Source organism: Eptesicus fuscus, chromosome 19, assembly GCF_027574615.1.
Source record: "Eptesicus fuscus isolate TK198812 chromosome 19, DD_ASM_mEF_20220401, whole genome shotgun sequence".
In the NCBI taxonomy this organism is placed as follows: Eukaryota; Metazoa; Chordata; class Mammalia; order Chiroptera; family Vespertilionidae; genus Eptesicus; species Eptesicus fuscus.
The window spans coordinates 28,751,942-28,779,527 of record NC_072491.1 but is presented as its reverse complement, the minus strand read 5'-3'; the positions used below and the strand labels follow the sequence as shown (position 1 = coordinate 28,779,527).

The window sequence follows — 27,586 nt, the reverse complement described above, 5'->3', positions numbered from 1 at the left end:
AATTTTATTTTATTTTTTCCATCACCACTTATCCTCTATGCACTCTTCCACCTCCACCCTTACCCCCCAATCACCACACTGTTGTCCATGTCAAATCATACAAACTATAATGTCTGACCACAATGGAATTAAATTAAAAAAGAATAACAGGAAGATATCAGAAAAATCCCTATATACATGAGATCTAAACATATTACTAAATAACTTGTGGATCAAATAAGAAATCACAGAAGAAATTTTAAAATATTTTGAACAGAATAAAAATGAAAGCATGACATATCAAAATTTGTGGCATGGAGCTAAATAGATCTTAGAGGGAAATTTATAGCATAAACACTTATATTGGAGGGGGGAGAAAAATCTCAAATTAGTGGTTAAAGCTAAGAAGCTAGAAAAAGAACAAAATAAATCCAAATAAGCAGAAAAAGGGGAAAAACTGACAAATCAATGAAAATAATAAAAAAGAGAAAATCTGTTAAACAAAAAATGGTTGGTTTGAGGTCAAGGTAAATGATAAAGCTCAAGCAAGGCCAACCAGGATAAAAAGAGAAAAAACATAAACTGCTAATATCAGGTAAGAGAGGAAGCATCACTACAGATCCTTCAAACATTGAAAGAGATGTAGGAATATAGTGGACACATTTATGCCAGTAAATTCAGCAACTTAAATAAACAAATTCTTTGAAAGCCACAAGAAGCAAGAGACAGGACTTCTGGGATGATGGTGTAAGGATTTGGCAAAACATTTCACCAGTGAAACAATCACTTCAGTGGTGAAAATGAATCTTTTTAAATATTTAATTTCTTTGTAAATAGTTCTGACATAGAGCAAATGAAGAAACATTTATTCAAGAACATCTAATAAGTCTTGGTAAGAACAGCAAGAGTCTGTGCCATTTGAGCCATGTCCCACTCCTAACATCAGCCCTCCCCCAACTTGGAAAGATATGAACTCTTCTTTTGGCAGCTATGAACAAGAAGATGGGATTTCCTCTCTCCTCCTAGCTCCCAGACTAGGTGACAGTTTTTTCCTGGGAAAGTAGGCTACAGGTATCTCTAATACTCTCAGCTTTGGGTTACAGAAGCTCTATTCCAGGCAAGTGCAGCCAAAAGAACTGAAGCCCTTTTACCCCAATTCGCCCTGACTCTTAGAGTGGAAGCTATACCATGGTTGGTGCCAGGTTGAAAATATTGGGCCAGCTTGCTAATAGGATGCAGGTTTCATGCCAAGAAGGATTGTTATGGGCTGAACTGTGTCCTGCAAAATTCGTATGTTGAAATCTTAACTCCCAGTACCTCATAAAGTGATTGTATTTGGACAAAGTGTCTTTCATAAGGTAAGTTAAAATGGGGGCAATAGGGTGGGCCATAATGCACAATTACTCATGTCCTGATAAGAAAATGATATTTGAACAAAAACCTGGATAAAGGAAAGACACTGTACCAGAAACACCAATTAGAAAGAATATATGCATCCCTATGTTCATAGCAGCACAATTTACAATAGCTAAGATTTGGAAACAGCCTAAGTGCCCATCAGCAGATGAGTGGATTAAAAAACTGTGGTACATCTACACAATGGAATACTACCCTGCTATAAAAAAGAAGGAACTTTTACCATTTGCAACAGCATAGGTGGAACTGGAGAGCATTATGCTAAGCGAAATAAGCCAGTCAGAGAAAGATAAATATCACATGATCTCACTCATTTGTGGGATATAATGATCAACATAATTTGATGAATGAGAATAGATGAATCTAGAGACAAATGGCAGGGGAGCGGGCGGGGGGGTGGTTAGAGAGCAACCAAAGGACTTGTATACATACATATTAGCATAACCAATGGACACAGACACTGGGGCAGTGGGGGCTTGCCCGGGATAGGAATGGCTGGGGGAGGGCAGTCAACTGGGGAAAAAGGAGACTTATGTAAAACTTTAGACAATAAAAAAATAAAAATAAAGAAAAAAGACATTGTGAAAACACAGGAAGAATAGTAATCCACAAGCCAAAACGAAAGGCCTCAGAAGAAACCAACCATGCTAACACCCTGTTCTCAGACTTCTCACTGTCAGAATTGTGAAAAAATAATAATTTATGTTGTTTAAGCCACCCAGTCTGTGGTTCTTTGTTATGGCAGCCTAAAAAACGAATAGATTTTGGTACCAAGAAGTAGGGTGTTGCTGTAAAAAAATCCTGAAATTGCAGAACTGGGTAATGAATTAGAAAAAGAAACCAAAACTAAAGTTTGGAAAATTCTCAGCATATCCATATTGCAAAAGTTTGAGAAAGCATGTTCTGGAAAGAACATCAAAGGTATGGCTGGATAATCATTCACAAGGGGAGCCCAACAGTAAATTTGAACTGAAAGATGGAAGAATCAGAAAATAGTAAATATAGATTGATAGAGATTATGAAATATGGGGAATGGAGAGAAAAAATAATGAATAAATATGAACAGAGCCTTAGAGAGTTGAGGGACACCATTAGGCATGAAAACGTGTGTAATGGAAGTAACAGAAGGAGAGGAGAGAGAAAAGCAGAAAACTATTGACTACTGGCTGAAAACTTCTGAAATATGATGAAATCATTACATATACAAGAAGTTTCATACAATCTAAGTGGGATAAATTAAAGGAAGTCTACACCCAGACACATCATAAACAAGTATTGAAAGCTCAAGGTTTATATCAAAATGAATTAAAAGCAGAGACTCAATAATTGTATGCCAATGTTCATTGCAGCATTGTTCACAAAAACCAAAAGGTTGAAATAACCCAAGTGTCCATCAAGAGATGAATGGATAAACAAAATGTAGTGTATAATGTAGTGTATAATACAAATGTAATCCTAAAAGGAAATGAAGATCTGCTACATGCTACAACATGGATAAATCTTGAAAACATGCTAAATGAAATAAGACAGATACAAAAGGACAAATATTGTATGTATCCACTTACATGAAGTTCCTAAAATAGGCAAATGTATACAGACAGAAAGTAGATTAGACATCGATGTGAGAGAGAAACATTGGTTGCTTCCCATACATGTCCCAGTGCCCCAGTGTCCCACTGCCCCAACCGGGGATCAAACCCACAACCCAGTTTTGTGCCCTGACCAGGAATCGAACCGGCAACCTTTTTGCGCACAGGACAACACTTAACCTACTGAGCCACTCTGGCCAGGCAAGCCAGCACTATCCTGATACCAAAACCAGATTAAAACATTATAAGAAAAAAAACAAACCTATAACCTAATACCCCTGATGAAAACAGATTAAAAAATTCTTACCTTTTAACAAATTGACTCCAACTAATTATATAAAGGAAAATATATCATGACTAAGTGTGGTTTATCCCAGGAATGCAAGTTTGATTTAATATTAAAAATCAATCAATATAATTCACTATGTTAACCGACTACAAAAAAACATCCTTTTAAAAAATATAAAATTGTTTTGACATGATCAAAGGTTCATTCAGTACAACTCTCAGCAAACAAGGAATAAAAGGGAACTCTTTCGACCTGATAAAGACTAATTACAAAAACCCCACAGCTAACATTAAATATCAGGACAAAATACTGAATGCTTTTACCCTAAGATCTGGAATGAAGCAACAATGTTTATTTACCATTTATATTGGAGGCTGTAGACAGTACCATAAGGCAAAAGAGAAAAAAAAAACAGATGTACTGATTTGGAGAAATAGATAAGTCAATTCTAAAATGAATATGAAGCCGAAACCGGTTTGGCTCAGTGGATAGAGCGTCGGTCTGCGGACTGAAGGGTCCCTGGTTCGATTCCGGTCAAGGGCATGTACCTTGGTTGCGGGCACATCCCCAGTAGGGGGTGTGCAGGAGGCAGCTGATCGATGTTTCTCTCTCATCGATGTTTCTAACTCTCTATCCCTCTCTCTTCCTCTCTGTAAAAAAATCAATAAAATATATTTAAAAAATAAAAAAATAAATAAATAAAATGAATATGAAAATATAAAGCACACAGAATAGCCAAAACAACTTTGAAATAGAAAAGCAAGGTAGGGGGATTAACACTACTTGATTTCAAGCTTATTGTAAAGCTACAGTAACCCAGACATTGTGGTATTAGAATAGGCACAGATCAGTGGAACATCATAGAGAATTTAAAAGTAGAATCATAAATTTAAAGGTAATTGATTTTTGAAAATACAATTTACATACCATACAGTTACCATATTTCTTGATGTACATTTAAATGTTTTGTAGTATATTCAGACAGTTGTGCAACCATCATCACCTGCCAATTTTTGAAAATTTAGATCACCCACAAAGGAAATTCTGTATCCATTGGTAGTTGCTCTCCCTTTCTTCCTAAATTCCCTCACTCCCAGACTCTAAGGAACCATCCATTTGCTTTTTGTCTCTATGGACTTATCTATTCTGGTCATTTTACATAAATGGTGTCATGCAATGTGTGGCTTCTTTACTTAACACAATGTTTTCAATGTTACAGCATGTATCATTTCTTTTCATTTCTCAGTTATATTCCATTATATAGATATACCACATTTTGTTTATTCATCCATTAGTGGATGAAAATTTGTTTCCACTTTGGGGCTTCTATAAATTATTCTGTCATGAACATTTGTGTACAAGTTTTTGTGAGCACATTTGTTTTCAGTTATCTTGGGTATACTAGTATACCTGGGATGGAATTGCTGGGTCAAATGATAACTTTATGTTTAAGCTTTTGAGGAAATTCGAGACAGTTAGTTATTCAAAGCAGCTGCACCATTTTACATTCCCCCAGCAGTGTATGAGTGTCTCAATCTTTCTACATCCTGGCCAACATTTGTTATCTATCTTTTTATTATAGCCATTCTAGTAAATGTGAAGTGGTATTTCATTTAGTTTTAATTTGAATTTCACCAGTTGTTTAAAATGGTGAGCATTTTTTTATGTTTGTTGGCCATTTGTATATCTTCTCTGGAGAAATTTCTATCTAAATCTGGGAAACCATTGTCTATTCCAAGGTCACAAAGATTTAAACCTATGTATTATTCTTCAAAGCGTTTATAGTTTTAACTCATATGTAGGTCTCTGATCCATGTGTGTAAATTTTGTATGTGGTGTGAGAAAGCTGTCCACCTCCATTCTTTTTTTTTTTAAAGATATATTTTATTAATTTTTTACAGAGAGGAAGGGAGAGGGATAGAGAGTTAGAAACATTGATGAGAGAGAAACATCCATCAGCTGCCTTCTGCACACCCCCTACTGGGGATGTGCCCGCAACCAAGGTACATGTCCTTCACCGGAATCGAACCTGGGACCTTTCAATCCGCAGGCCGATGCTCTATCCACTGAGCCAAACCAGTTTTGGCCACCTCCATTCTTTTGTGTGTGGATAGCCAGTGGACAACTGATTTTTGACAAAGATTCCAAGGAAATTCAAAAGGAAATGATAATCTTTTCAATAAATGCTGATAGAAAATTGGATGGCCATATGCAAAATAAAATTGGATAACCATCTCAATTATTATTTTATGCCATATGCAAATATTAGTTCAAAATGGATCATAATAAACATCTTAAATACAAAAGCTGCCAACCTTTAAAACAAAAAAATTAAGTGATTTAGCCAGGGAAATTGAGTTTCCTCAGGAATAGCAGAGGAATTGCAATTTGGAACATGCAAACTATGGTGAACCATAGGCACGTCCAGAGAACAAAGGAGATGAATGTGATTTTTATACAGGAAGGGAGGGAGTTTTGAAAAGAAGTTTATTGGAGGAGAGTGAGAATTCAGGGTTGTGGCAGTTCCTCATTGGCTGGGTTGTTGTTGGGCAAAGAAAAAAACCATTGTTCTACCTTCTGGGGTATGTAAAGAAAGCTTCTTCCTGCTGGGGTGTTTTAAATTAGGTGCCATGAATGGTATGTGAATCACTACCTTTGTGATTTCCTGATTCCATTTTGAATCAAGTTTTCCTTTATTCATTTTCACACAACTAAAATTATAAGTCTTTTATTTTTTCTTTAAAAAAGTTTTTTTGTTTTTTATTTTTATTTTTTGTAAATTATAAATATACACTAATAAAAGAGAAATATGCAAATTGACTGTACCTCCACGATGCCCACCAGCCAATCAGGAGTGTGTATGCAAATTAACCCAACAAAGATGGAGGGTTAATTTGCATACACAGGCGCAGAACGAAGACTGAAGGCTCCAGCTGAGCAAAGACTGAAGACTGAAGACTGAAGAGGCTTGGCTTCTCTGCTGTGGCCGGAGTGAAGGCCTGGGTCCTGGGTGCTGGAGGAAAACCAGTGCCAGCAGCCAGGGGAAGGAAGGCCTATTGCACGAATCTTTGTGCAATGGGCCTCTAGTCTTTTATAAGAAAGCCTAGCAGAAAATCTTAGTTATGTTGAGATAAACAAATATTTCTTAAAGCATAAACTGAAATAAAATATATAAACTATAAAAAGAAAAACCAATAAATTTGACTTTATTAAAATTAAAAGCTTTCACTCTTTAAAAACTTTAAAATAATGAAAAAAAAGTCCAGTCACAGATTGGGAGAAAGTGTTTTCAAAATATGTACTTGATAAAGCACTCATATGTAGAATAAATATAAAAGTTTTCTAACTCAATAATAACGACAGCCCAGTTAAAACATAGACAAAAGATTTGATCAGATATACTAGCTTTCACTATAGTAGCTTTCTTCATAAAAGCCCCAAACTGGAAATAACTACAAAGTCCAGGAGCAGGTAAACAGGTCGACAAAATATACATAATGGAATGCTACTTAGCAATAATAAATGAACAACTGATACAACAATATGGATGAATCTCTAAACAATGATGCTGAATGAAAGAACTGCTAGAAAACACAAATGAATCTATTATGACAAAATAATCAGAGGTTTCCTTAGGATGTGTCTCTTCCCCACAGAAGAGAGAAGCAAGGATAGATAACAAAGGAGCCCAAGAAAACTTTTGTGTGTGATGTTCATTGTTTTCACTGTGGTGATAGTTTTAGGAGTATATAGTAAGACAAAACTTATCAAAGTGTATACTTTATGTGCAGTTCATTGTATGCCACATACCTAAATAAAACTGCAGAAAGAGATAAAATATATACTAATGGTTTTATACTTCTTGTAAAGGTGTTTTTGTAATTTGTTTATACATATTCACCTTTGTATAATAACTCATATGACTGTGACACAGTGAATTTATCCATTTTCCTGTTGATGAATGTTTAGGTTGCTCTGGGTTTTTCACTTTACAAAGAGTGCTGCTGTTAATATACCTATATGTTTCTCTGTGCACACATATGGGAGGGTTTCCAAAGTAGACCCCCCAGAGTAGAGTTGTTGGGTCATAGCGACACAAATCTGTAACTTTACTGGATCTTCCCCAATTGTTCTTTCACAGTCACTCAGTTTTGTACTCCCTTTAGCAGTGTATGCAATTTAACCTTGTTTTGTTCTGTCCAATGTCATGGGCCTGATACTGGTGAGATGATGAGACCCAGGTCCTTATCTTCTTAAAGGAAAGATTTCTATCAAGAGACAAAGTGCCCTTGACCGGCCACATGTGTCTCTCTCACATCGATGTTTCTCTCTCTCTCTTCCTTCCAGTCTCTCTAAAAAAATAAAATTAATGGGGGGAAAAAGAGACAAAGTGCAGCAAAGCAAGCAAGAATTTATTGGCCACAGCAAAAACACACTCAGGACAGTGATCCAAGGAAGGACATAGAAGTAACAACAGGAGAGCCTCGGCTGGGCTTCTGTGCTCACTGGGCAGTTAGAGAAAAGGGGACTTTGGAGACAGGTCCCGGGGTTAGCCCGAGATGAGCTGCCGCTGCTCATCATGGCTCCCCTGGTTGCAAGTCTCCTGGGGTCCCTTAGAGGGAAGAAGGGGGAAGGGAATGCACCCTAAGGAGAGCACTCTCTGGGTGCGTATCTGTGTTGAGGGTATTCATCTCTCTCTCGCAGGTAGAAATTTTAGGGGAGGTTTCCGGGAAGGGCCTCAATAGAATCTTCACCAGCTTTCCAGGTGTGCTCTTTCAGGGCCGTGGTCTCCACCGATGGGTCAGTGCCAGGGCAGGGGGTCATTAGTCAACGCAGTTGGTCCTGAATCAGCCACTGCGTCACTTGTCTGGTTTTGCTCCTTTTTTGGGCTAAGAGCTGAAAAACAACTGAGGCCTAGATGGTATCTTTAGGGAGGAAAAGGTCAGAGGGTTTAAACTGATGACCAGTGATATGCTAGGGGAGGAAAGGTTACCCTGGGCTCAAGGTCTCTGTCTTCCCGTTTCTGCCCCTTGCTAGGCACTCAGGTCTTTCCACGCTGGTGACCTCTGTACCTGGACCATCACCTTTGCGCTGCTCATGCCTGTCTAACTCAGTGGTCGGCAAACTCATCAGTCAACAGAGCCAAATCTCAACAGTACAATGATTGAAATTTCTTTTGAGAGCCAAATTTTTTAAACTTAAACTTCTAACGCCACTTCTTCAAAATAGACTCGCCCAGGCCGTGGTATTTTGTGGAAGAGCCACACTCAAGGGGCCAAAGAGCCCTCACAGAAATGACATGAAAAGCAAGTCAGACATGGACACTTATGTACCATTTCAACAAAGGGAAATACATTTACGGAGAAATGACAAGACAAAAGAAAAGGGTTTTTAGCTTCTAATTCTCCCATGTTTGTGAAGTTTAGAATTATTTTATTTTATTTTTAAAATATATTTTTATTTATTTCAGAGAGGAAGAGAGAGATAGAAACATCTATGATGAGAGAGAATCATTGATCGGCTGCCTCCTTCCTGCACGCCCGCTTCTGGGTATCGAGCCCACCACCCGGGCATGTGCCCAGGACCTTTCAGTCCGCAAGCCCATACTCTATCCACTGAGCCAAACCAGCTAGGGCTAGAGTTATTTTATAAAATTAAAAAATCTTATTAGGATATTCAGAACAATTTTTATTAAAGTATAAGTTATTGAGGTTTTAATTGGGAGAAAATTGTATTGGTCAATTAGTTCTGAGGAAACTGATAACCTTATAATATTGCATCTTCCTATCCAATTATTTGTCTTTTCTGTATCTTGGCAGCTTCATACTTTTCCTTATATGTGTCTGGTACATTCTTAAGTTTTGTCAAAATGTATATTTTAAAATTTCTACTGTGAATATTTTTTTCTTCCGTTAGATAGTCTAACCAGACTTTGTAGCTAGAAAAAAACATTCTTTTTTTTGTATATGGATTTAGTAATTGGCTATATTTCTGAATTTTCTTGTTAGTAATTTTAAAATTACTTTTATTAAACTTTCCCTTTGTATAATCACCTGAAAATAATGATAATTTTGTATTTTTTCAATTATTATATTTATTTCATTCTCTTACCTGGGAAAGAAAGAAAGAAATTATACTTGACCCTTGAACAACACAGAGGTTGGGGGCATCCCCCTCCCCCACAGTAGAAAATCCACACATAACAATTGACTCTCCCCAAATTTAACAGAATCTCTCATCCATCAGTATCCAAGGGGATTAGTTCCAGAACCCCTGCGGATACCAAAATTCCAATCCTCAAGTTCTTTATATAAGATGGTGTAGATCAATGCATAAGGCCAGGCCGCCTCATATGTAGTTTCCTGAACAGTATTTTCCATCCCTAGCTAGTTGAATCCCCAGACGCTAAACTTGAAAGCACAGAGAGCCAATACTATGTTTATTGGGGGGGGGGGGGGGGGGGAATCTGTGATAAGTAGACTCACCAGAGCAAACCTGTGTTGTTCAGTGGTCAACTGTAATTAAAACACTAAGGTTGCTTAAAGAATGTAGAACTTAGATGACCCTTGCAGGAATAGTAGTATTTGGACTTGGAAAGATGGGAGGATGACGGAAATACATCAACCTGAGCTGTCCTACTTCCCATTAATGGAAGTTAACTGATAGAACCAATTGGTGGCTCTTGATATTACATTATAGAAAAATTCACATTCTAGTGATTTGGAACGTCCTGTGTTCATAGTAAGAACTAAAGATAGTATTATTTTCTCTATTAACATCACAACTGTCACCTGAAGACTGTCATCACCAAAATTCAATGCCTACAGAAGTCCCCAATTTGCGATGCGGTGAGGGGAGAGAGACTTTATTTGGTGCAAACAGCTCAATTGTGAGACACCACAGTTGGGGAACATCACAGCTGTGCTATATGCAGAAAAGGGGCATCTAGTCCCACGCTTAAATCAGCTCTATCTCATTATCCACCATTCATTCTGAGGGTCAACACAACCAAATACTTAAAAGTCTAAATATACACTTGGATGTGAAATGTGAGCCACATTATCATTGTCCATAAATCAGTATAAACTTAAAATCTCTGAGAGCCCTCAAAATTCTCAAATCCAAGCACTCAAATCCAAGACAAGAATACTACGACACAAATGAGACACCCTACCCCTCACCCTCAATCCTCCAGCACTCTGGTTATCATGTGAATTAAAGTGAAGTGGGCTTTGTGTCGTCGTTGTTTTTATGTTCACCAGCTTCCTTCCCTATCTTACACTGTACTACCTAAGGATTGTATATATCCTTTAAGTTTCTCTAGGGAATTGTAAACTCCTAAAGATCAGAGCGATACCATTATAATGAGCAAGTTACTAATAACAGGAAAGGAGCGAAGGGAAGGCCAGGCATGATAGGCATGTCATTTGGGCAGCTTCACCAGGAAGCTGCAACTTTGCACTCCTCGGGAAACCACCAGCCTATTCCTTGCAAAACACTGGGGAAAGGGATCCAGCAAAGGGAAGATGGACTCATGGCCAGTAAAGTTGGGGTGACATAGGGAAGGTACTTGTCTGTCAGTCACACCTGGGAACAAAGGTCATTTGCCAGAATGTGTGTGGCCACAGCCAGTGCACAAAAACTTGGGAAGACATCATCTCCTAAACAAGGAGTTCACTCTCTTGGCTCTCTCCGTGCACTTGGCTCTCTTGTTGCTCTTGTGCTCTTGACTCACTCTTAGATTCCTTGAATTTGCCCATATGGCCCACGGCAATATGGACCTCACACGCATTGGACTAATGGATTGCAGCAGGAAACACAAGCTAAACTAGTCTGATGATGGACTGGACTCGGCTCCCACATGGAAAGGAAACTCTGGACACGGGCTCTGATTTTAGCTCTACTGAAGCCCCAGCTACACATCTTCTATGAGGGAAATGGGACTTTGGAAACTCAGGGATTTAATTTCTGGGAAATAAAAGTCACTTGTCCTCCCACGAGTCTCAGAAAATTATTTTTCTTGGGATATTGCAAGAATTCCACTCCCACTAGCAACTAGGGAGGGGCCCTCGTCCTTCCGTTAACAAGCATTTGCCTTTAGGTGCTTCTACCTCAGACCCTGGCCTACCGTGTATTTGATATGCATTGAGATACCCATGCAGAAAAGGGACATCTAGTCTCACACTTGAATCAGCACTATCTCCTTATCCACCGATCGTTAAGTGTGCATTCTCAGTGACAACTGAATGTTTTCCTTTCCAGCTTCAGTTAGATTATTAAAAAAAATGTTTTTATTTATTTATTTTTTACAGGAGTAGCTATCTTTTTAAAAAAACAACAACAAAAAAACATTTTTATTGATTTCAGAGAGGGAGAGGGAGAAACGTCAATGATGAATCATTGATTGGTGGCCTCCTCACGCACCACACTGGGGGATCTAGCCTGCAACCTGGGCACGTGCCCTTGGCTGGAATTGAACCCAAGCCCCTTCAGTCCGCAGGCCCACGCTTTATCCACTGAGCCAAACCAGCTAGGGCAAAAAAAAAGTATGTTTTTATTGATTTTAGAGCGCGGAAAGGCGAGGGGGGAGGGAAGAAAGAGAGAGAGAGAGAGAGAGAGAGAGAGAGAGAGAGAGAGAGGGATTGCTTGCCTGTGGACCTTGACCAAACCCACATCCTGGAAATGTGCCCTGACCCGGAGTCAAACTGGCCATCTTTTGGTGCACAGGCCAATGCTCAACCCACTGAGCCACCCTGGCCCGGGCTTCAGCTTGTTTTTAAAAGAGGCGGCCGGTCAAACTTCAAAACTGCACCTGGGTGTAGCCCCCAGTGGAAATAGAGCAAAAGTTGGACCAATCTCACTGGTACAAATGAGTACACCCTGGCTTTAGGAAACAAAGCAGTATCTGCGGTTGGGTCGGAGTGGCTTCGGGGCTCATTCTTTTCAGTTCACTACAGCGCCCCAAGAGAGGAAGGCAAAGCCAGGCTCCAGGGACCACGCGCCCAGCCGGGGCCGGAGAGCGTCCTCCCCGCGGTGTCCGGGGCGCCCCGCGGGGAGAAGCGCCCGGGGGCCGGGCGCCCCGCGCCGGTGGACGCGGGGAGCGGAGGGAGGTGAGGCGGGGAGGAGGGGATGAGAAGGTCAGTTCAGGCACCGGCTCCGTCACAGCCAATCGGGCGGGCAGAGAAGCAGGACATTGTGACGCGCCGAGGCGGGGAGAGCGGCGGGGGAGGGGCGGGACGACAGGTCCCTCGGACCCGGGGGCGCAGAGCTGGCGGAGGGCGGCGCGGCGCCTCGGGGGCGCGCACGCGCCTGAGCGCGCGCTCGGTGGGGCGGGCGGGACTCGCCGTTCTCACGCCCTTGGGCCGCTCCCGGGCGCTGGCTTTATATTCCGCTTCCGACGCGCGCTGGGTCGGTGGAGCGGAGCCGGTGAATGTGCGGCAATAACATGTCTGCCTCGCTTCCCGCCGCCCGGAAGGCCACCGCTGCGGTGAGTGGCGGCGGCCGGAGCTCGGAGGGTCCCGCTCGGCCCGCTGTCGGTGGCCGCCCCTCTGCCCCGGTGACTTCGCCAGCGGGTCGGCGACCCGTGCGTGGGGACGCTCCGCCCTGACGGGGTGAGGTGGAATGGTCGGCACGTCCCGGGCCCCAGCTGTGTGGGGAGAGCCCTGGGTTCGCGGCCCGGGCCGGGGGGTCAGCCCGCCACCCCTTCCCGGGCCGCGACACCCCTTCTCCAGCCCCGAGCCCGAGCCCTCCGCATTGCGTAGCGAGTGCGGCGCGCGGGACCCCGGGACCCCGGGATCCCCGGACCCCCGGCCGCCCGGCCCCAGCCTGGAATGACCTGCGTTGGTGCAGAGGCGCTCTCACTCGAGGTGGCTTTTTGGCATGTTTCTGTCTTGTTTGTGGATGCGGAAGACTTTATGTTCTTCCCTTGCATTCTCATCCTAAATTAAAGAAGTTCGGAGATTTCGTGTCTTATAAGATCAGAGGTGCTGTTTTGTGTGTTTTTTTTAGGAAACTTTACTTAAGGAGCTCAAACTTGTTTTTACCTCCGGAAGTTCCTTTTTGTGATGGAAAAGTTCTACAGTGTAAAGATCTTTCATGGTTTGACTTGAAAGAGACTTTGTCTTAGAAAGGGATCATTTGCACTTAAAAATGTCTAAGTGGGACCTCTCTCTGTGCTGAAGCCCCACAGGAATTACCTTAGGAACCACAAGGAGAGAAGCTAAGTATTTTTGCCATGGAAGAGATGTCTGTCGAGATGAATTAACTTGCTGAAGGTGTTCTGTAATTCTGGCTTCTACCTTAACCAAAGTTGCAGTGTGTAACAGTTACGATTTACCTAGGCATTGCTTATTAATTTTTCCTCTTTTCCTCCAGGTGATTTTCCTTCATGGATTGGGAGATACAGGGTAGGTACCATTATTTTAGCAACAGTAACAAAATGGGGTCATGCAATCTACCTGAGCGATCAAAGGTTTCATATTTATGAACTCTAAGATTGTATAAAAAAAGATTGCTAGTAGTACTGTATTTTTTACAGTCCAGTAATAAGACACAATCTTTTCATTTTTGAAAACCCTCCAGAATTTCCCCTCATCATCTTGAATTTGTCATTTTTCAACTCTTGTTTTTGGAACATACTTAAATTGCAAACTCCTCCTTGAGTTGCTATGGGTATTGGGTAGCAGAGAAGGATGGAATGTTTGAGCTTTCCAGAGGGTTAAAATTTCAGGGCAGGTTCAGAAGAACTGGTTGGTTTTGATAAGAGAGACAATAGCAATGTGCAGTCTACAGCATTCTGAATGAGAACTTAGATGTTCCCTTAAGAGAAAAAAATCAGGTGAAGGGCAAGGGAGGCAACTTAAAGATTTATTTGGAGGCTTATCAAACCAGTTTTGTTGTGCTAACTTTAGATAAATGATTTATCTTTCACTTAGGCTTTTTCTACATTGAAAGATTTTGTTTTTAATTTAAATCAGTGAAACTTGGGTGTAAAGTTGTTACAATATTGTAGAATTCGCAAAAATCTGAAGGTAAATTTTGATAAAGTAGCTAAAAATTTTAAATCTTTACAGAGAGGTGTTGGGTTAAAATAATTTTTTTTCTCATTTTTAGATTAAATTTTAAATGTTATTCCTAATAGTTTTTTTTAATTTTAATTTTTTTCTTTATTGATAAAGATATTACCTATGTGACCTTATCCTCCATTACCCCCCACCCTCCCCGCTCATGCCATCACCCCCCCTAGTGTCTGTGTCCATTGGTTATGCTTATATGCATGCATAGAAGTCCTTTGGTTGATCTCTCCCCCCTTCCCCCACCCTCCCCTGCCTTCCCTCTGCCTAATATTCTTTTGTGCTTATTAAGTAGAGGTAACATGACATATACTTTGTATGGAGTAATAGAAAAGGTTGTAGCAACCAGGTGTGTTCTGGCAACCAGGTAGTCCTATGAAAATGACATTTATTTTACTAAAAAGAGGTGTAGAGAAATTTTTTAAAAATTTCTTTTGAAAATATGTCACTTTTTTTTGTGTGTGTATTATTCTTTCTCACTTTTAAGAAAATGTTTATTGTTGAGATTACAGATGTCCTCCCTTTTTTCCCCCCATTGTCCCCTCCAACTGGTTCCCGCTCCACCAGACCTTCACTACCCTATTGTCTGTGTCCATAGGTAACGCATATCCTCCTTCCTATATAATAAAAGCCTAATATGCAAATCAACCAAACGGTGGAACGATCGGTGGAATGACCGGTTGCTAGGATGCACACTGACCACCAGGGGGCAGACACTTAACACAGGAGCTGCCCCCAGGCCAGCCAAGGCAGGTGCCAGTGGGACCCCCCCCACCCCCCTGCAAATCGCATCACCGGGCCCTAACCGGTTTGGCTCAGTGAATAGAGCGTCAGCCTGCGGACTGAAGGGTCCCAGGTTTGATTCCGGTCAAGGGCATGTACCTTGGTTGCAGGCACATCCCCAGTAGGGGGTGTGCAGGAGGCAGCTGATCGATGTTTCTCTCTCATCGATGTTTCTAACTCTCTATCCCTCTCCTTTCCTCTCTGTAAAAAAAATCAATAAAGTATTTTTTAAAAAAATCGCATCACTGGTCTCCTCCTGCAGAAGGAGGCAACCAGCTGCAGTGGTGGAGGGGGGGGGGGGGGGGTGTGTGGTGAGCAGGCAGCGCCAGGCCGGCCAAGGTGATTGCCCCGCCGGTCGCCCCACAGATCAGCCCTGATCGCCAGCCAGGCTTAGGGACCGTAGCCATGCACGAATTTCATGCACCGTGCCTCTAGTAAGCATATAAGATCTTTGGTTAATCTCTTCCCACCCCCTCCCATCCTTCCCTCGGAGATTCATCAGTCTGTTTCATGTTTCTATGTCTCTGGTTCTGATTTATTTATCAGTTTATTTTGTGCATTAGATTCCTTGTTTATTTTGATTGTTGATAGATATGTATTTATTGTTTATATTTTTTTTTTTTTTCTTTTTCCTCTTCTTAAAGAATACCCTTCAACATTTCATGTAATACTGGTGATGAACTTGTTTAACTTTTTCTTGTCTGTGAAGCTCTTTATCTGACCTTCAATTCTAAATGAGTAATCTTGGTTGTAGGTCCTTGCTATCCATCACTTTGAATATTTCTTGCCACTCCCTTCCGCCCTGCAAAGTTTCTGTTGAGAAATCAGCTAACAGTCGTATGGGTACTTCCTTGTAGGTAACCAACTGCTTTTCTCTTGATGCTTTTAAGATTCTCTCTTTGTCTTTAACCCTTGGCATTTCAACTATGATGTGTCTTGGTGTGGGCCTCTTTGGGTTCCTCTGGTTTGGGACTCTGAGCTTCCTGGACTTGGAAGTCTATTTCTTTTGCTAGGTAGAAGTTTCTGTCATTATTTATTCAAATAGATTTTCAGTATCTTGCTCTCTCTCAAATGTTGGTACCCTTGAAGTTGTCCCAAAGGCTCTTTACATTATCTTCATATTTTTGGATTCTTTTTGCTCTTCTGATTGGGTGTTTTTTGCTTCCTTATATCCCAAATCATTGATTTGATTCTCAAAATAATCTGTTGAATCTCTGTAAATTATTCTTCATTTCAGTTAGTGTATGCTTAATTTCTGACTGGTCCTTTTTCATGTCTTTGACATTCTCACTAAGTCCCTTGAAGCTCTCATTGAGTCTCTTGAAGCTCTCATTAAGATCCTTGAGCAACCTTATAACCTTTGTTTTGAAATCTATATCCAGTAGTCAAACCTCGATTCTCAAATGTCTCCCATCTTGAGCAACTTGCTTCTCAACCTGACAACCCTTTCATGCTGATAACTGATCAGTCGCAAGTCTCTCAGGCAACAAAGAAGAGAATGTGCGAGTATGAATCAGTTTACCACTGTTAAAATCTCTGGATATTGTACTGTGAATATTTTTGTGTTTTTCTGCTTTGGTTGTTATTAATTATTATTAAATTTTCATTTTTTATTGTATATTTTCTTTCCTTTTTGTTAAATTTTCATGTCCTTTTTGTTTTTAAAGTGTTTATTTATAGATTAGACAGTACATTAGACATGTACTATATATAAGAAAGGTTAAAACAGAATTATTTGGGGGTCTGGAACAGATTAATTCAATTTACATTGTTTCTAATCGGAAAAAATGATTCGGTTTTTGAACAGACTTCTGGAATGAATTAAGTTTGAGAAACGAAGTTCCACTGTAGTTTGCTTGCTTCCATTTCATTTAATTCTTTTTCTGGAGATTTCTTCACTTGTTTCATTTGTGACATGTTTCTTCATCTCCGTATTTTGACTGCTTCCCTGTGTTTGTTTATGTATTAGGTAGAGCTGCTATATCTCCTGGAATTGGTAGAGTGGCCTTGTATAGCAGGTGTCCTGTAGGGCCCAGTGGTTCAGCCTTCCTAGTCACCTGAACTGGACACTTTATTTTTTTTTTTTAAATAAATCTTTATTGTTCAGATTATTACAATTGTTTCTCCTTCCCCCCCCCCCCCATATCTCCCCATCACCCGGTTCCCTCCCCACCGTTGTCCTCATCCATAGGTGTATGATTTTTGACCAGTCTCTTCCCATACCCCCCACACAGACACCCCTTTCCCCCTGAGAATTATTAATCCACTCCCATTCTATGCCTCTGATTCTATTATGTTCACCAGTTTATTCTGTTCCTCAGATTTTTAATTCACTTGATTTTTAGAATCACTTGTTGATAGATATGTATTTGTTGTTCATAATTTTTATCTTTACTTTTTTCTTCTTTTTCCTCTTTTTAAAGAATATTTTTCAGCATTTCATATAATACTGGTTTGGTGGTGATGAACTCCTTTAGCTTTTTCTTATCTGTGAAGCTCTTTATCTGCCCTTCAATTCTGAATGATAACTTTGCTGGGTAGAGTAGTCTTGGTTGTAGGTTCTTGCTATTCATCACTTTGAATATTTCTTGCCATTCCCGTCTGGCCTGCATAGTTTCTGTTGAGAAATCAGCTGACAGTCGTATGGGTGCTCCCTTGTAGGTAATTAACTGTTTTTCTCTTGCTGCTTGTAAGTTTCTCTCTTTGTCTTTTGCCCTTGGCATTTTAATTATGATGTGTCTTGGTGTGGTCCACTTTGGATTCCTCTTGTTTGGGGTTCTGTGCGCTTCCTGAACTTGTAAGTCCATTTCTTTCACCAGGTGGGGGAAGTTTTCTGTCATTATTTCTTCAAATAGGTTTTCAGTATCTTGCTCTCTCTCTTCTAGCACCCCAAAAATTCGGATATTGGTACGCTTAAAGCCATCCCGGAGGCTCCTTATGCTATCCTCACACTTTTGGATTCTTCTTTCTTTCCGCCTCTCTGGTTGGGTGTTTTTTTCTTCCTCATATTCCAGATCTTTGGTTTGACTCTTCAGGTGCGGTGGTCTACTCTGTATATTCTTTATTTCAGACAGTGTATGCATAATTTCTGACTGGTCCTTTCCCATTTTTTTGGTATTCTCATTAAGGTCCTTGAAGGTCTCTTCAAGTTTCTCAGCGGTTTTTAGAAGATTCTTGAGTAACCTTATAAATATGGTTCTGAACACTGTGTCGTCCATTAGTTTGCTTTCATCTATTTCTCCTACTTGTGACATACTTCGATGTCTCCACATTTTGGCTGCCTCCCTGTGTTGATGGAGTGGCTTTGTGTGGTCGGTGACCTATAGGGGCCAGTAGCTCAGCTTCCCCAATCACCCTAGGTGGTCGCTCTTGGTACTCCCCTTTGTGGGCTGAGTGGAAAGTCTTGGTGTAGTTAAAAGCCCTGATTGCTGTTGGTACACTGGGAGGAATTTACCTCCGGTCCAATTGGTTGTGAGGGCCTGCTGTGTCTATAACGGAAGAATTGCTGTGCTGGAGACACAGTAGGGCTTTGGTGCTCACTGAGTCTACCTCTTGAATGTGTCCCTTATGAGAGTGGTTGAAATCTGGTGTCGTCCACACCGACAGAAAAGTCACTCTTCTCTCCGACCGATGGCCGAGAGTCCCGTAGGCGTCTGGGTCCCCCGCGTGTCCCCAGAAACTAGAGTTCAGAGTGGTTGGGATTGTTGGTATCACTGGCGGGAGTTGATCTCCAAGCCAGTTGGCTGTGAGGATCAGCAGTGTCTCCGCTGGGAGAGCTTCTGTGCTCAGCTTGGATGGGGCGGAGTCTCAGAATGGGGCAGACAAACTTGGTTTCCGTCCGCGCCGCCCTAAGAGGGTCAGTTTCTCTGTGCCCGAATTAATGGCTGCGCACCTCTGAGAGAAGGCAGCTTTTGAGCCTCTCCCGCTGCCTAACAGACCAGTTTCTCCCCAGCTGGGGCTGGATTTCAGTGCAGACCGGAGGTTTTGCTTTTCTCCCAAACGAGAAATCCAGTCACTGGGAGGGCTGTGCTCAGCTTGGATGGGGCGGAGTCTCAGAATGGCGCAGACAAACTTGGATTCCGTCCGCGCCGCCCTAAGAGGGCTGGTTTCTTCGTGCCCTAATCAATGGCCGCGCGCCTCTGAGAGAAGGCAGCTTTCGAGCCTCACCCGCTGCCAAATAGACCAGTTTCTCCCCGACCGCAGCTGGATTTCAGTGCAGTCGGGAGGTTTTGTTTTTCTCCCAAACGAGAAAGCTAGCCACGCAGCGTCTGCTGCCCTCCCTCTCCGCGCGCTGCGAGCAAGCCTGCCGCGTATTCAGCCGCCGGCCCCTGCGGCGCTCACGGATCTCCGCACCTCCACAGCTCCTGAGGCTCAGCGTCCCCCTCTCTTTTTTTCTCTAGTTGTAGGTTTTCCACTCTGCCAGCTTTCCGGTGGTTCTGGACGGTGTGTGCTCTGTTTTCCAGTTGTAGTTTCAAAATTGTTGTGGCAGGCAACAATTAGGTGTTTACCTTATGCTGCCATCTTGGTTTCTCCTGAACTGGACACTTTAGGTGCGCCCCTGTGTAGGCTGTGTGCACAGTCTTGTTGTAGTTGAGCCTTGATTGCTGTTAGTGTCACTGGGAGGACTTGACCTCCAGGCCAATTGCTGTGAGAACCAGCTGCATCTACAGGGGAAGAGCTGCTGTGTAGGAGACACCACTATAGAGCAGGACTTACTTCAGTGGGGCTTTGGTGCTCATTGAGTCTACCCCTTGAGGTGTCAATTGTGGATATGGAGGATTGTAATATGGTATGGTCTGAAGCTGTCCATCAGGTGCACTGGCTCTGGGGCCTCCTGGGAGATGCAAAGTCAGCCACTGCCTGGGGCCATAACAAATAACTACAAAATAGATGGCTTAAAAACAATAGGAATGTGTTCCGGTAGTTCAAGAGGCTAGAAGTCCAAAATCAAAGTATCAGAAGGACTGTATACATTCCCTCCGAGAGCTCTAAGGAAGAATCCTTTGCCTTTTTGTTTGTGATGGCTCCTGGCATTCCTTGGCTTGTAGCAATGTATTTCTAATTTCCGCCTCTCTCTTTACATCAGCTTTTCAAATGCTGTTTATAAGTGTTCTCTGTTCTTGATAAGGACACTGTTTACTAGATTTAGAACCCACCCTACCTCACTATGATCTCATATTAACCAAATTACCTGTGTGAACAGCCTGTTTCCGAATAAGGTCGTATTCTGAGGTTCCTGGTGAATATGAATTTTGGGGTTATTGTTCAACCAACTACACTAAGGTATTCTCACTGCCTTTTGTGGCCTTGTGGTTTCTCACTTCTCCTTCTTTCTGTATTATTTGCACAATTTTCTCCCCTGACACACATTTTTAAGGTCTGTAATTTTCTTTCCTTGTAATGTCTTTGTCTGGCTCTAGTACAAGAGTAATGCTGGCCTCAAAGAATGAGTTAGATAGTGTTCCTTCCTCTCAAACTTTTTTGGAAGAGTTTCAGAAGGATTGGTATTTAAATGTTTGGTAGAATTCACAAGTGAAGGCATCAGGTCCCTTTTCTTTTGGGGGAGAGTTTTGATTACTGATTCAATTTCCTTAATGGTTATAGGTCTTCAAATTTTATACTTTTTCATGATTTAGTCTCAGTAGGTTTTGTGTTTATAAGATTTTATCCGTTTTATCTAGGTTATCCAGTTCTTTGGCACACAATTGTTCATAATACTCTTATAATCATTTTTATTTCTATTGAACCAGTAAAAATGTACTCACTGTTATTAATGATTTTAGTAACTTGAGTCTTCTCATTATTTTGTCCATCTAATTAAAAGTTTGTCAATTTTGTTGATATTTTTGAAGAACCAATTTTTGGTTGCATTCATTTTCTCTATTGTTTTTCTATTCTCTATTTCGTATTATCTCAGCCCTAATTTTAAAGTATTTCCTTCCTTCTGCTGGCTTTGGATTTAGTTTTTGTTTTTTTTTCTATTTCCTTAAGTTGTAAATTTTAAATTGTTGGTTTGAGATACTTCTTTTTAACTTAAAAAAAAAGAACTAATAACTGACAACACAGAAATACAAAGAATTATAAGAAAATGTTACAAACAACTATATGCGAACAAATCGGACAATCTGGAAGAAATGGGTAAACACATAGAAACATACAATCTTCTAAAACAATCAAGAAAATCTGAACACACTGATTACAACTAATGAAATCAAAGCAGTAATAAAAAGAAAAAATTCCCAACAAATGAAAGTCCTGGACCAGAAGGCTTCACAGGTGAATTTTACCAAACATTCCAAGAACTGACACCTGTCTTTCTCAAATTATTGCAAAAAATTCAGGAGGTGGGAAGACTCCCAAGCGTACTTTATGAGGCCAGCATTATCCTAATTTCACAACCAGATAAAAATACTACAAAGAAAAAAATTATAGGCCTATATCCCTGATAAACATAGATGCAAAAATCCTCAGCAAACTATTGGCAAACCTATTCCAGCAATATATTAAAAATATCATACACCATGATCAAATAAGATTTATTATTGGGGTGTAAGGTTGGTACAATATCTGCAAACCAATTAACATAATACAAAATGAAGGATATAAACCACATGATCATGTCATTAGATGCAGAAAAACATTTGACAAAGCCCAACACCTATTTATGATAAAAACTCAGCATAGTGGGAATAGAGAGAATATACCTCCACATAATACAGGCCATATATGATGAACCCACAGCTAATGTCATACTCAAAGGGGACAAACTAAAAGTATTTCCCTTAAGATTGGGAACAAGACTGGGAGGTCTGCTTTCACCACTCTTAATCAACATAGTACTGGAAGTCCTGGCCAAAATAATCAGACAAGAAGAAGAAATAAAAGACATTCAAATTGGAATAGAAGTAAAACTGTCATTATTTGCAGATGACAATACTATATATAGAGAACCATAAAGATTCCACAAAAAACCTACTAGATCTGATAAACTCAGTAAATTAGCAGGATACAAAATAAATATTCAGAAATCTGTTATATTTTTATAAACCAATAATGGACTATTAGGCAAACTGAGAAAATAATCCCATTTACAATTATATCAAAAAATAAAAGTCCAGCCAGGTGGCTCAGTTAGTTGAGCGTCATCCAAACACCAAAAAGGTTGTGAGTTCAATTCCAGGTTAGGACACATAGCTTGGTTGTGGGTTTGATCCCAAGTTAGGGTGCTTAGGGGAGGCAGCCGAGTGATGTTTCTCTTGCACATTGATGTTTCTCTTCCTCTCCCTCTCCCTTCCTCTCTCTCTCAAATCAATAAAAAAAATCCTCAAGTGAGGATTTAAAAAAAAAACAACTTAGGAATAAATTTAACCAAGGAGGTCAAAGACCTATACTCAGAAATTTATAAGACACTGAAGAAAGCAACTGAAGAAGATACAAATAAATGAAAGCATATACTGTGCTCTTGCTCATGGATAGGAAGAATTAACATTGTTAAAATATCCAGATGACCCAAAGCAATTTATAGATGTAATGCAGTTCCTATCAAAATATCATTGGTGTATTTCACAGAACTAGAACAAATAATCCAAACATTTATATGGAACCACAAAAGACCTCGAATAGCCACTGCATTCTTGAGAAAAAACAAAGTTGGAGGTATCACACTACCTGATATGAAACTGTATTATGAGGCTATCATAAAACAGCATGGTACTGGCATAAAAACAGACATATAGATCAATGGATCAGAATAGAGAGCCCAGAAATAAACCCATGCCTATATGGGCAATTAATATTTGACAAATGAGGCAAGAATATACAAGGGGGTAAAGACAGTCTATTCAGTAAATGGTGTTGGGAAAATTGGACAGAAACATGAGGGGGAAAAAAACACTAGTCCACCTTTTTACACTAGATTTTGATATCCATGTTGAGTTTATTATACAAGAGTAAACTCAAAATGGATTAAAGACTTAAATGTAAGACTTGATACCATTAAACTAGAAGAAAACAGGCAGTAAAATCTCAGACATTTCTCTTAGAAATATTGTGTGTGTGTGTGTGTGTGTGTGTGTGTGTATATATATATTTCAGAGAGGAAGGAAGAGGGGGAGAGATAGAAACATCAATGATGAGAGGGAATCATTGATTGGCTGCCTCCTGCACGCCCCTTACTGGGGATCGATCCCACAACCCAGGCATGTGCCCGTGGCTGGAATCGAACCTGGGACCCTTCAGTCCACAGGCCGATGCTCTGTCCACTGAGCCAAACTGGCTAGGGCAGAAATATTGTTTTTTATATATCACCTAGGGCTATGGTTGGCAAACTGCGGCTCACGAGCCACATGCGGCTCTTTGGCCCCTTGAGTGTGGCTCTTCCACAAAATACCACGGCGGGCGAGTCTATTTTGAAGAAGTGGCGTTAGAAGAAGTTTAAGTTTAAAAAATTGGGCTCTCAAAAGAAATTTCAATCGTTGTACTGTTAATATTTGGCTCTGTTGACGAATGAGTTTGCCAACCACTGACCTAGGGCAAGGGAAACAAGAAATTTTTAAAAAATGGGACTATATCAAACTAAAAAGGTTTTACACAGCAAACCATCAACAAAACAGAAAGCCTCCTGAATGGAAGAAGATAGTCACCAATGATACAGCTGATAAGGGTTTAATAATCCAAAATTTCTAAAGAACTCATATAACTCAATGCTAAAAAAAACATCCAAATAAAAATTGGGCAGAGGATCTGAATGGATATTTCTCCAAAGAGAACATACATGTGGCCAATAGACATATGAAAAGATCAATGTCAGTAATCATCAGAGAATTGCAAATTAAAACCGCAATGAGATAGCACCTCACACCTGTCAGAATGCCAATCAAATCCACCAACAAGAGTTGGTAAGGATATGGAAAAGGGGAACCCTTGCATACTGGCCTGCACCCTCTCACAATCCAGGACCCCTTGGGGGATGTCGGAAGCCCAGTGCACGGATTCAGTCTGATCCCCACAGGCCAGGCCGAGGGACCCCACCGGTGCAGAGACTCTAGTATGCATGTAAGATCTTTGGTTAATTTCTTTCCCTCATCCCCCCTTCCCTCTGAGATTCATCAGTCTGTTCTGTGTTTCCATGCCTGTACATTGAGCGCCTGCCCCCTTGTGGTCTGTGCGCATCATAGCTACCAGTCGAACGGTTGAACAGTTGCTTAGGCTTTTATATATAGACTAGAGGCCCAGTGCATGAAATTTGTGTGTGTGGGGGGGGTCCACAGCCCAGCCTGCATGCACCCTCTCCAATCCTGGACTGCTGGCTCCTAATCGTCCACCTGCCTGCCTGCCTGGTCACCCCTCACTGCCTCTGCGTGCCAGTCTGATTGCCCCTAACTGTCCCCCAACCCCCGCCGGCCTGGTCACCCCCAACTGTCTCCTCTGCTGGCCTGGTCGCCCCCAACTGCCCCCTCTGCCGGCCTGGTTGCCCCCAACTGCCCCCTCTGCAGGTCTGGTCACCCCTCATGGCACCCCCCGCCGGCCTGGTCACCCCTTGCAGCCTGCTGTTCAGTTGTTTGGTAGTCCCTCACTAACCCTCCTGCTGACCTGGTTGCCCCATGCAGTCTGCTTGTTCCCTCACTAACCCCCCTGCTGGCCTGGTTGCCCCAGTAGCCTCTTTGTTCAGTCCTTTGGTTGTCCCTCACTAACCCCCCTGCCGGCCTGGTCATAGGCAGCCATCATGTGAGGGTTAATTTGCACATTACCTCTTTATTATATAGGATTACCAAGACATGGAAACCACCTAATTGTCCATTAGTGGATGAAGGAATAAAGAAATGCACACACACATGGGATATTACTCTGTCGTAAAAAGAAGGAAACCCTGCCATTTGGAACAACATGGGTGGAACTCAAGTCAGACAGGAAAGACAAACACTACGTTATCTCACATGTGGAATCTAAGAAAAAAGAATTGTGGTTGTCACAGGCAGCTGGTGGGGGTATGGGTGAAATAGGAAAAGGTAGTAAAAAGATACAGGCTTCCAGTTATAAGATAAAAAAGTCCTGGAGATGTAATGGACTATATATTAACAGTATTGTATGCTACATTTGAAAGGTGCTAAGAGAGTAAACCATAAGTTCTTATAAGGAAAATTTGTTACTTTGTGTTGATGGATGTTAACTTATTGAGATAGTCATTTTGCAATATATACATATATCAAATAATTTGCGTTGTACACCTAAGAATAATACAATGCTATATGTCAGTTGTATCACATAAGAAAAATGAATTTAAAAGATCCACAGTGAGTTACCTCTTCACACCTACTAGGATGTCTGTAATAAAAAAGACAAATAATAACAAGTGTTGACAAGGATATGGGGAAATTGGTATCTTTTTACACTGCTCATGGGAATATAAAATGCTTTGGAAAACATTCTGACAGTTTCTCAAACTGTGAAACAAAGTTACTACACAATCCAGAAATTCCACTCCTAGATATATACCCAAGAGAATTGAAAACATATCCACACAAAAACATGTACACAAATGTCCACCTCAGCAATAGTCATAATAGCAAAACAGTATAAACAACCCAAATGTCCATCAACTGATTAATAGTTAAATAATGGTATAGCCATACAACAGAATTTTATTTGGCCATAAAGAGTAAGTACTCTTACAATGTGGATGAATGAAAACAATGTGCTAAGTGAAAGAAAGCCATTCACAAAGGATGATTCCATCTATATGAAATGTCCAGAGGAGGCAAATGTGTAGAGGCAGAAAATAGATTAGTGTGCTGCTGTTCCAGCCTACTACTAGAGCAAGGGGATTAGGGGGGCAAAAGGGGAGTGACTATTAAGGGGTACAAGTTTTTTTTTAATGTGATAAAAATGCTCTAAAATTGATTGTGGTGATATTAAAAAAATAAAAGTTGTACACTTTTAGGAGGTGAACTGAATATATTAATTACATCTCAATAAAATTGCTATATAGAAAAACAAAAAATAAAACTTTTTCGTATCCACAGTTTTGTGAATTTTCAATTTTACTTTTCTACTGATCTCTAATTATCCTGTGTGGTCTGAGAAGATACGTTGTACGATATCTGTCTTTTAAGACCTATTGAGACTTAATTTGTGGCCTAACTTATGGTCTGCCCTGGAAAATGTTCCAGTTGTACTTGAGAAGAATATGTGTGCTGTTGTTGGGTAGAGTGCTGTGTATATGTTTGTTAGACCTAGGTGGTTTATTATGTTGAGTCTCTTGTTTCCTTACTTTTTTTCTGTCTGGTTGTTCTATCCATTAATTGAGAGGAGGGTATTGAAGTCTTCAGCTACTGTTGTAGACCTGCCGGCTTCTCCCTTAAATTGTTTCAGGTTTTGCTTCATGTATTTTGATGGTATATCATTGTGAGCATAAATGTTCATAATTAATATGTCTTGCTGTATTGAAACTTTTATTAATATATAATGTCCTCCTTTATCTCTTAACCTTTTTTTATTTAAAGTCTATTTTGTCTGATGTTAGTGTAACCACCTTTGCTCTCTTGTTTATTATTTGCATGGAATATTGTTTTCCGTCCATTCATTTTTAACTTGTTTGTGTCTTTGGATCTCAAGTGAGTCTTTTCTTCACAGCATATAGTTGAATCAAGTATTTTTATCCATTTTGCCAACTAAATTGTCCAACTAAAGAAGAATATTTGGTAAATTAGAATTCCAGCCATTTACGTGCAAAAAAGTACATTATAAAACTGTTGATACAGCAAATTCCCATAAAAATAGAAACACATTCATTGAAATGTTGATTTTGTTTTTCTTGATTGTGCTATCAAACATGCTTGATTGTAGGTTCACGGAGGACATAGCCCATATCTTAATTTTTGTATCTTTCATGCATGTAGGATAACTATGATTGTTTTTTTTAATTTCACTTCTGGCTTTTCTTTTTCTTTAACATGTGTTTTGTTATAAGAAAGGTATTTTCCTGGCCTGTTCCATTAGTCTAGTGTTGGCCAAAGACTATGTGTATAGCACAAAATAGAGATGAGTAATTCATACCAATAATTGTGAGATTCCAATTTTGGACACAAATAGTGGGTAGAATCACAAATAGTTAAGGTTTAATGTGACATATTGCTTCACTACATATTTGTGTTGCATAATTGAAAAGGAACTCATTAACAGCCTCACCTCATACAGGAATCTACCTATATATATAAAAGCCTAAGCGACCATTGCTGGAAAGACTGGTCGACCAGTCGCTAAGGTGTACACTGACCACCAGGGGGCAGACGCTTAACACAGGAGCTGCCCCCTGGTGGTCAGTGTGCTCCCACAGCCAACCTCCCGTGGCCAGCCAATCTCTCTCAGCCCCTCCGCCTCCCAGCCCCTCTCCCTGGCCAGCCAACCTCCTGTGGCCCCGATTGGGACTGGGCAAGACGCGCCGATCAGCCCAGATCTCT

At 40.7% G+C, this 27,586-nt stretch overlaps 2 protein-coding genes across 4 annotated transcripts in view; one reads left to right on the top strand and one right to left on the bottom strand.

Moving 5' to 3' along the window:
• The window catches only part of MRPL15 (mitochondrial ribosomal protein L15), a 43,711-nt gene that overhangs the window by 10,870 nt on the left and 5,255 nt on the right, over nt 1–27,586 (bottom strand). The window lies entirely within an intron of this gene.
• LYPLA1 (lysophospholipase 1) overlaps nt 12,560–27,586 on the top strand; it is a 28,388-nt gene continuing 13,361 nt past the window's right edge. Inside the window, exons 1-2 of one of the 3 annotated variants that reach the window (XM_054708202.1) lie at nt 12,560–12,760; nt 13,648–13,679. Coding sequence is in view for 1 of the 3 variants with exons in the window: in XM_008143340.3 (XP_008141562.1) it covers nt 12,704–12,760; nt 13,648–13,679 (89 nt within the window). In the remaining 2 variants the exon portion in view is untranslated. Of the gene's footprint in view, nt 12,885–13,647; nt 13,680–27,586 lie in introns of all 3 variants that reach the window. The other 2 variants (XM_008143340.3, XM_054708201.1) reach the window with 2 other exon arrangements.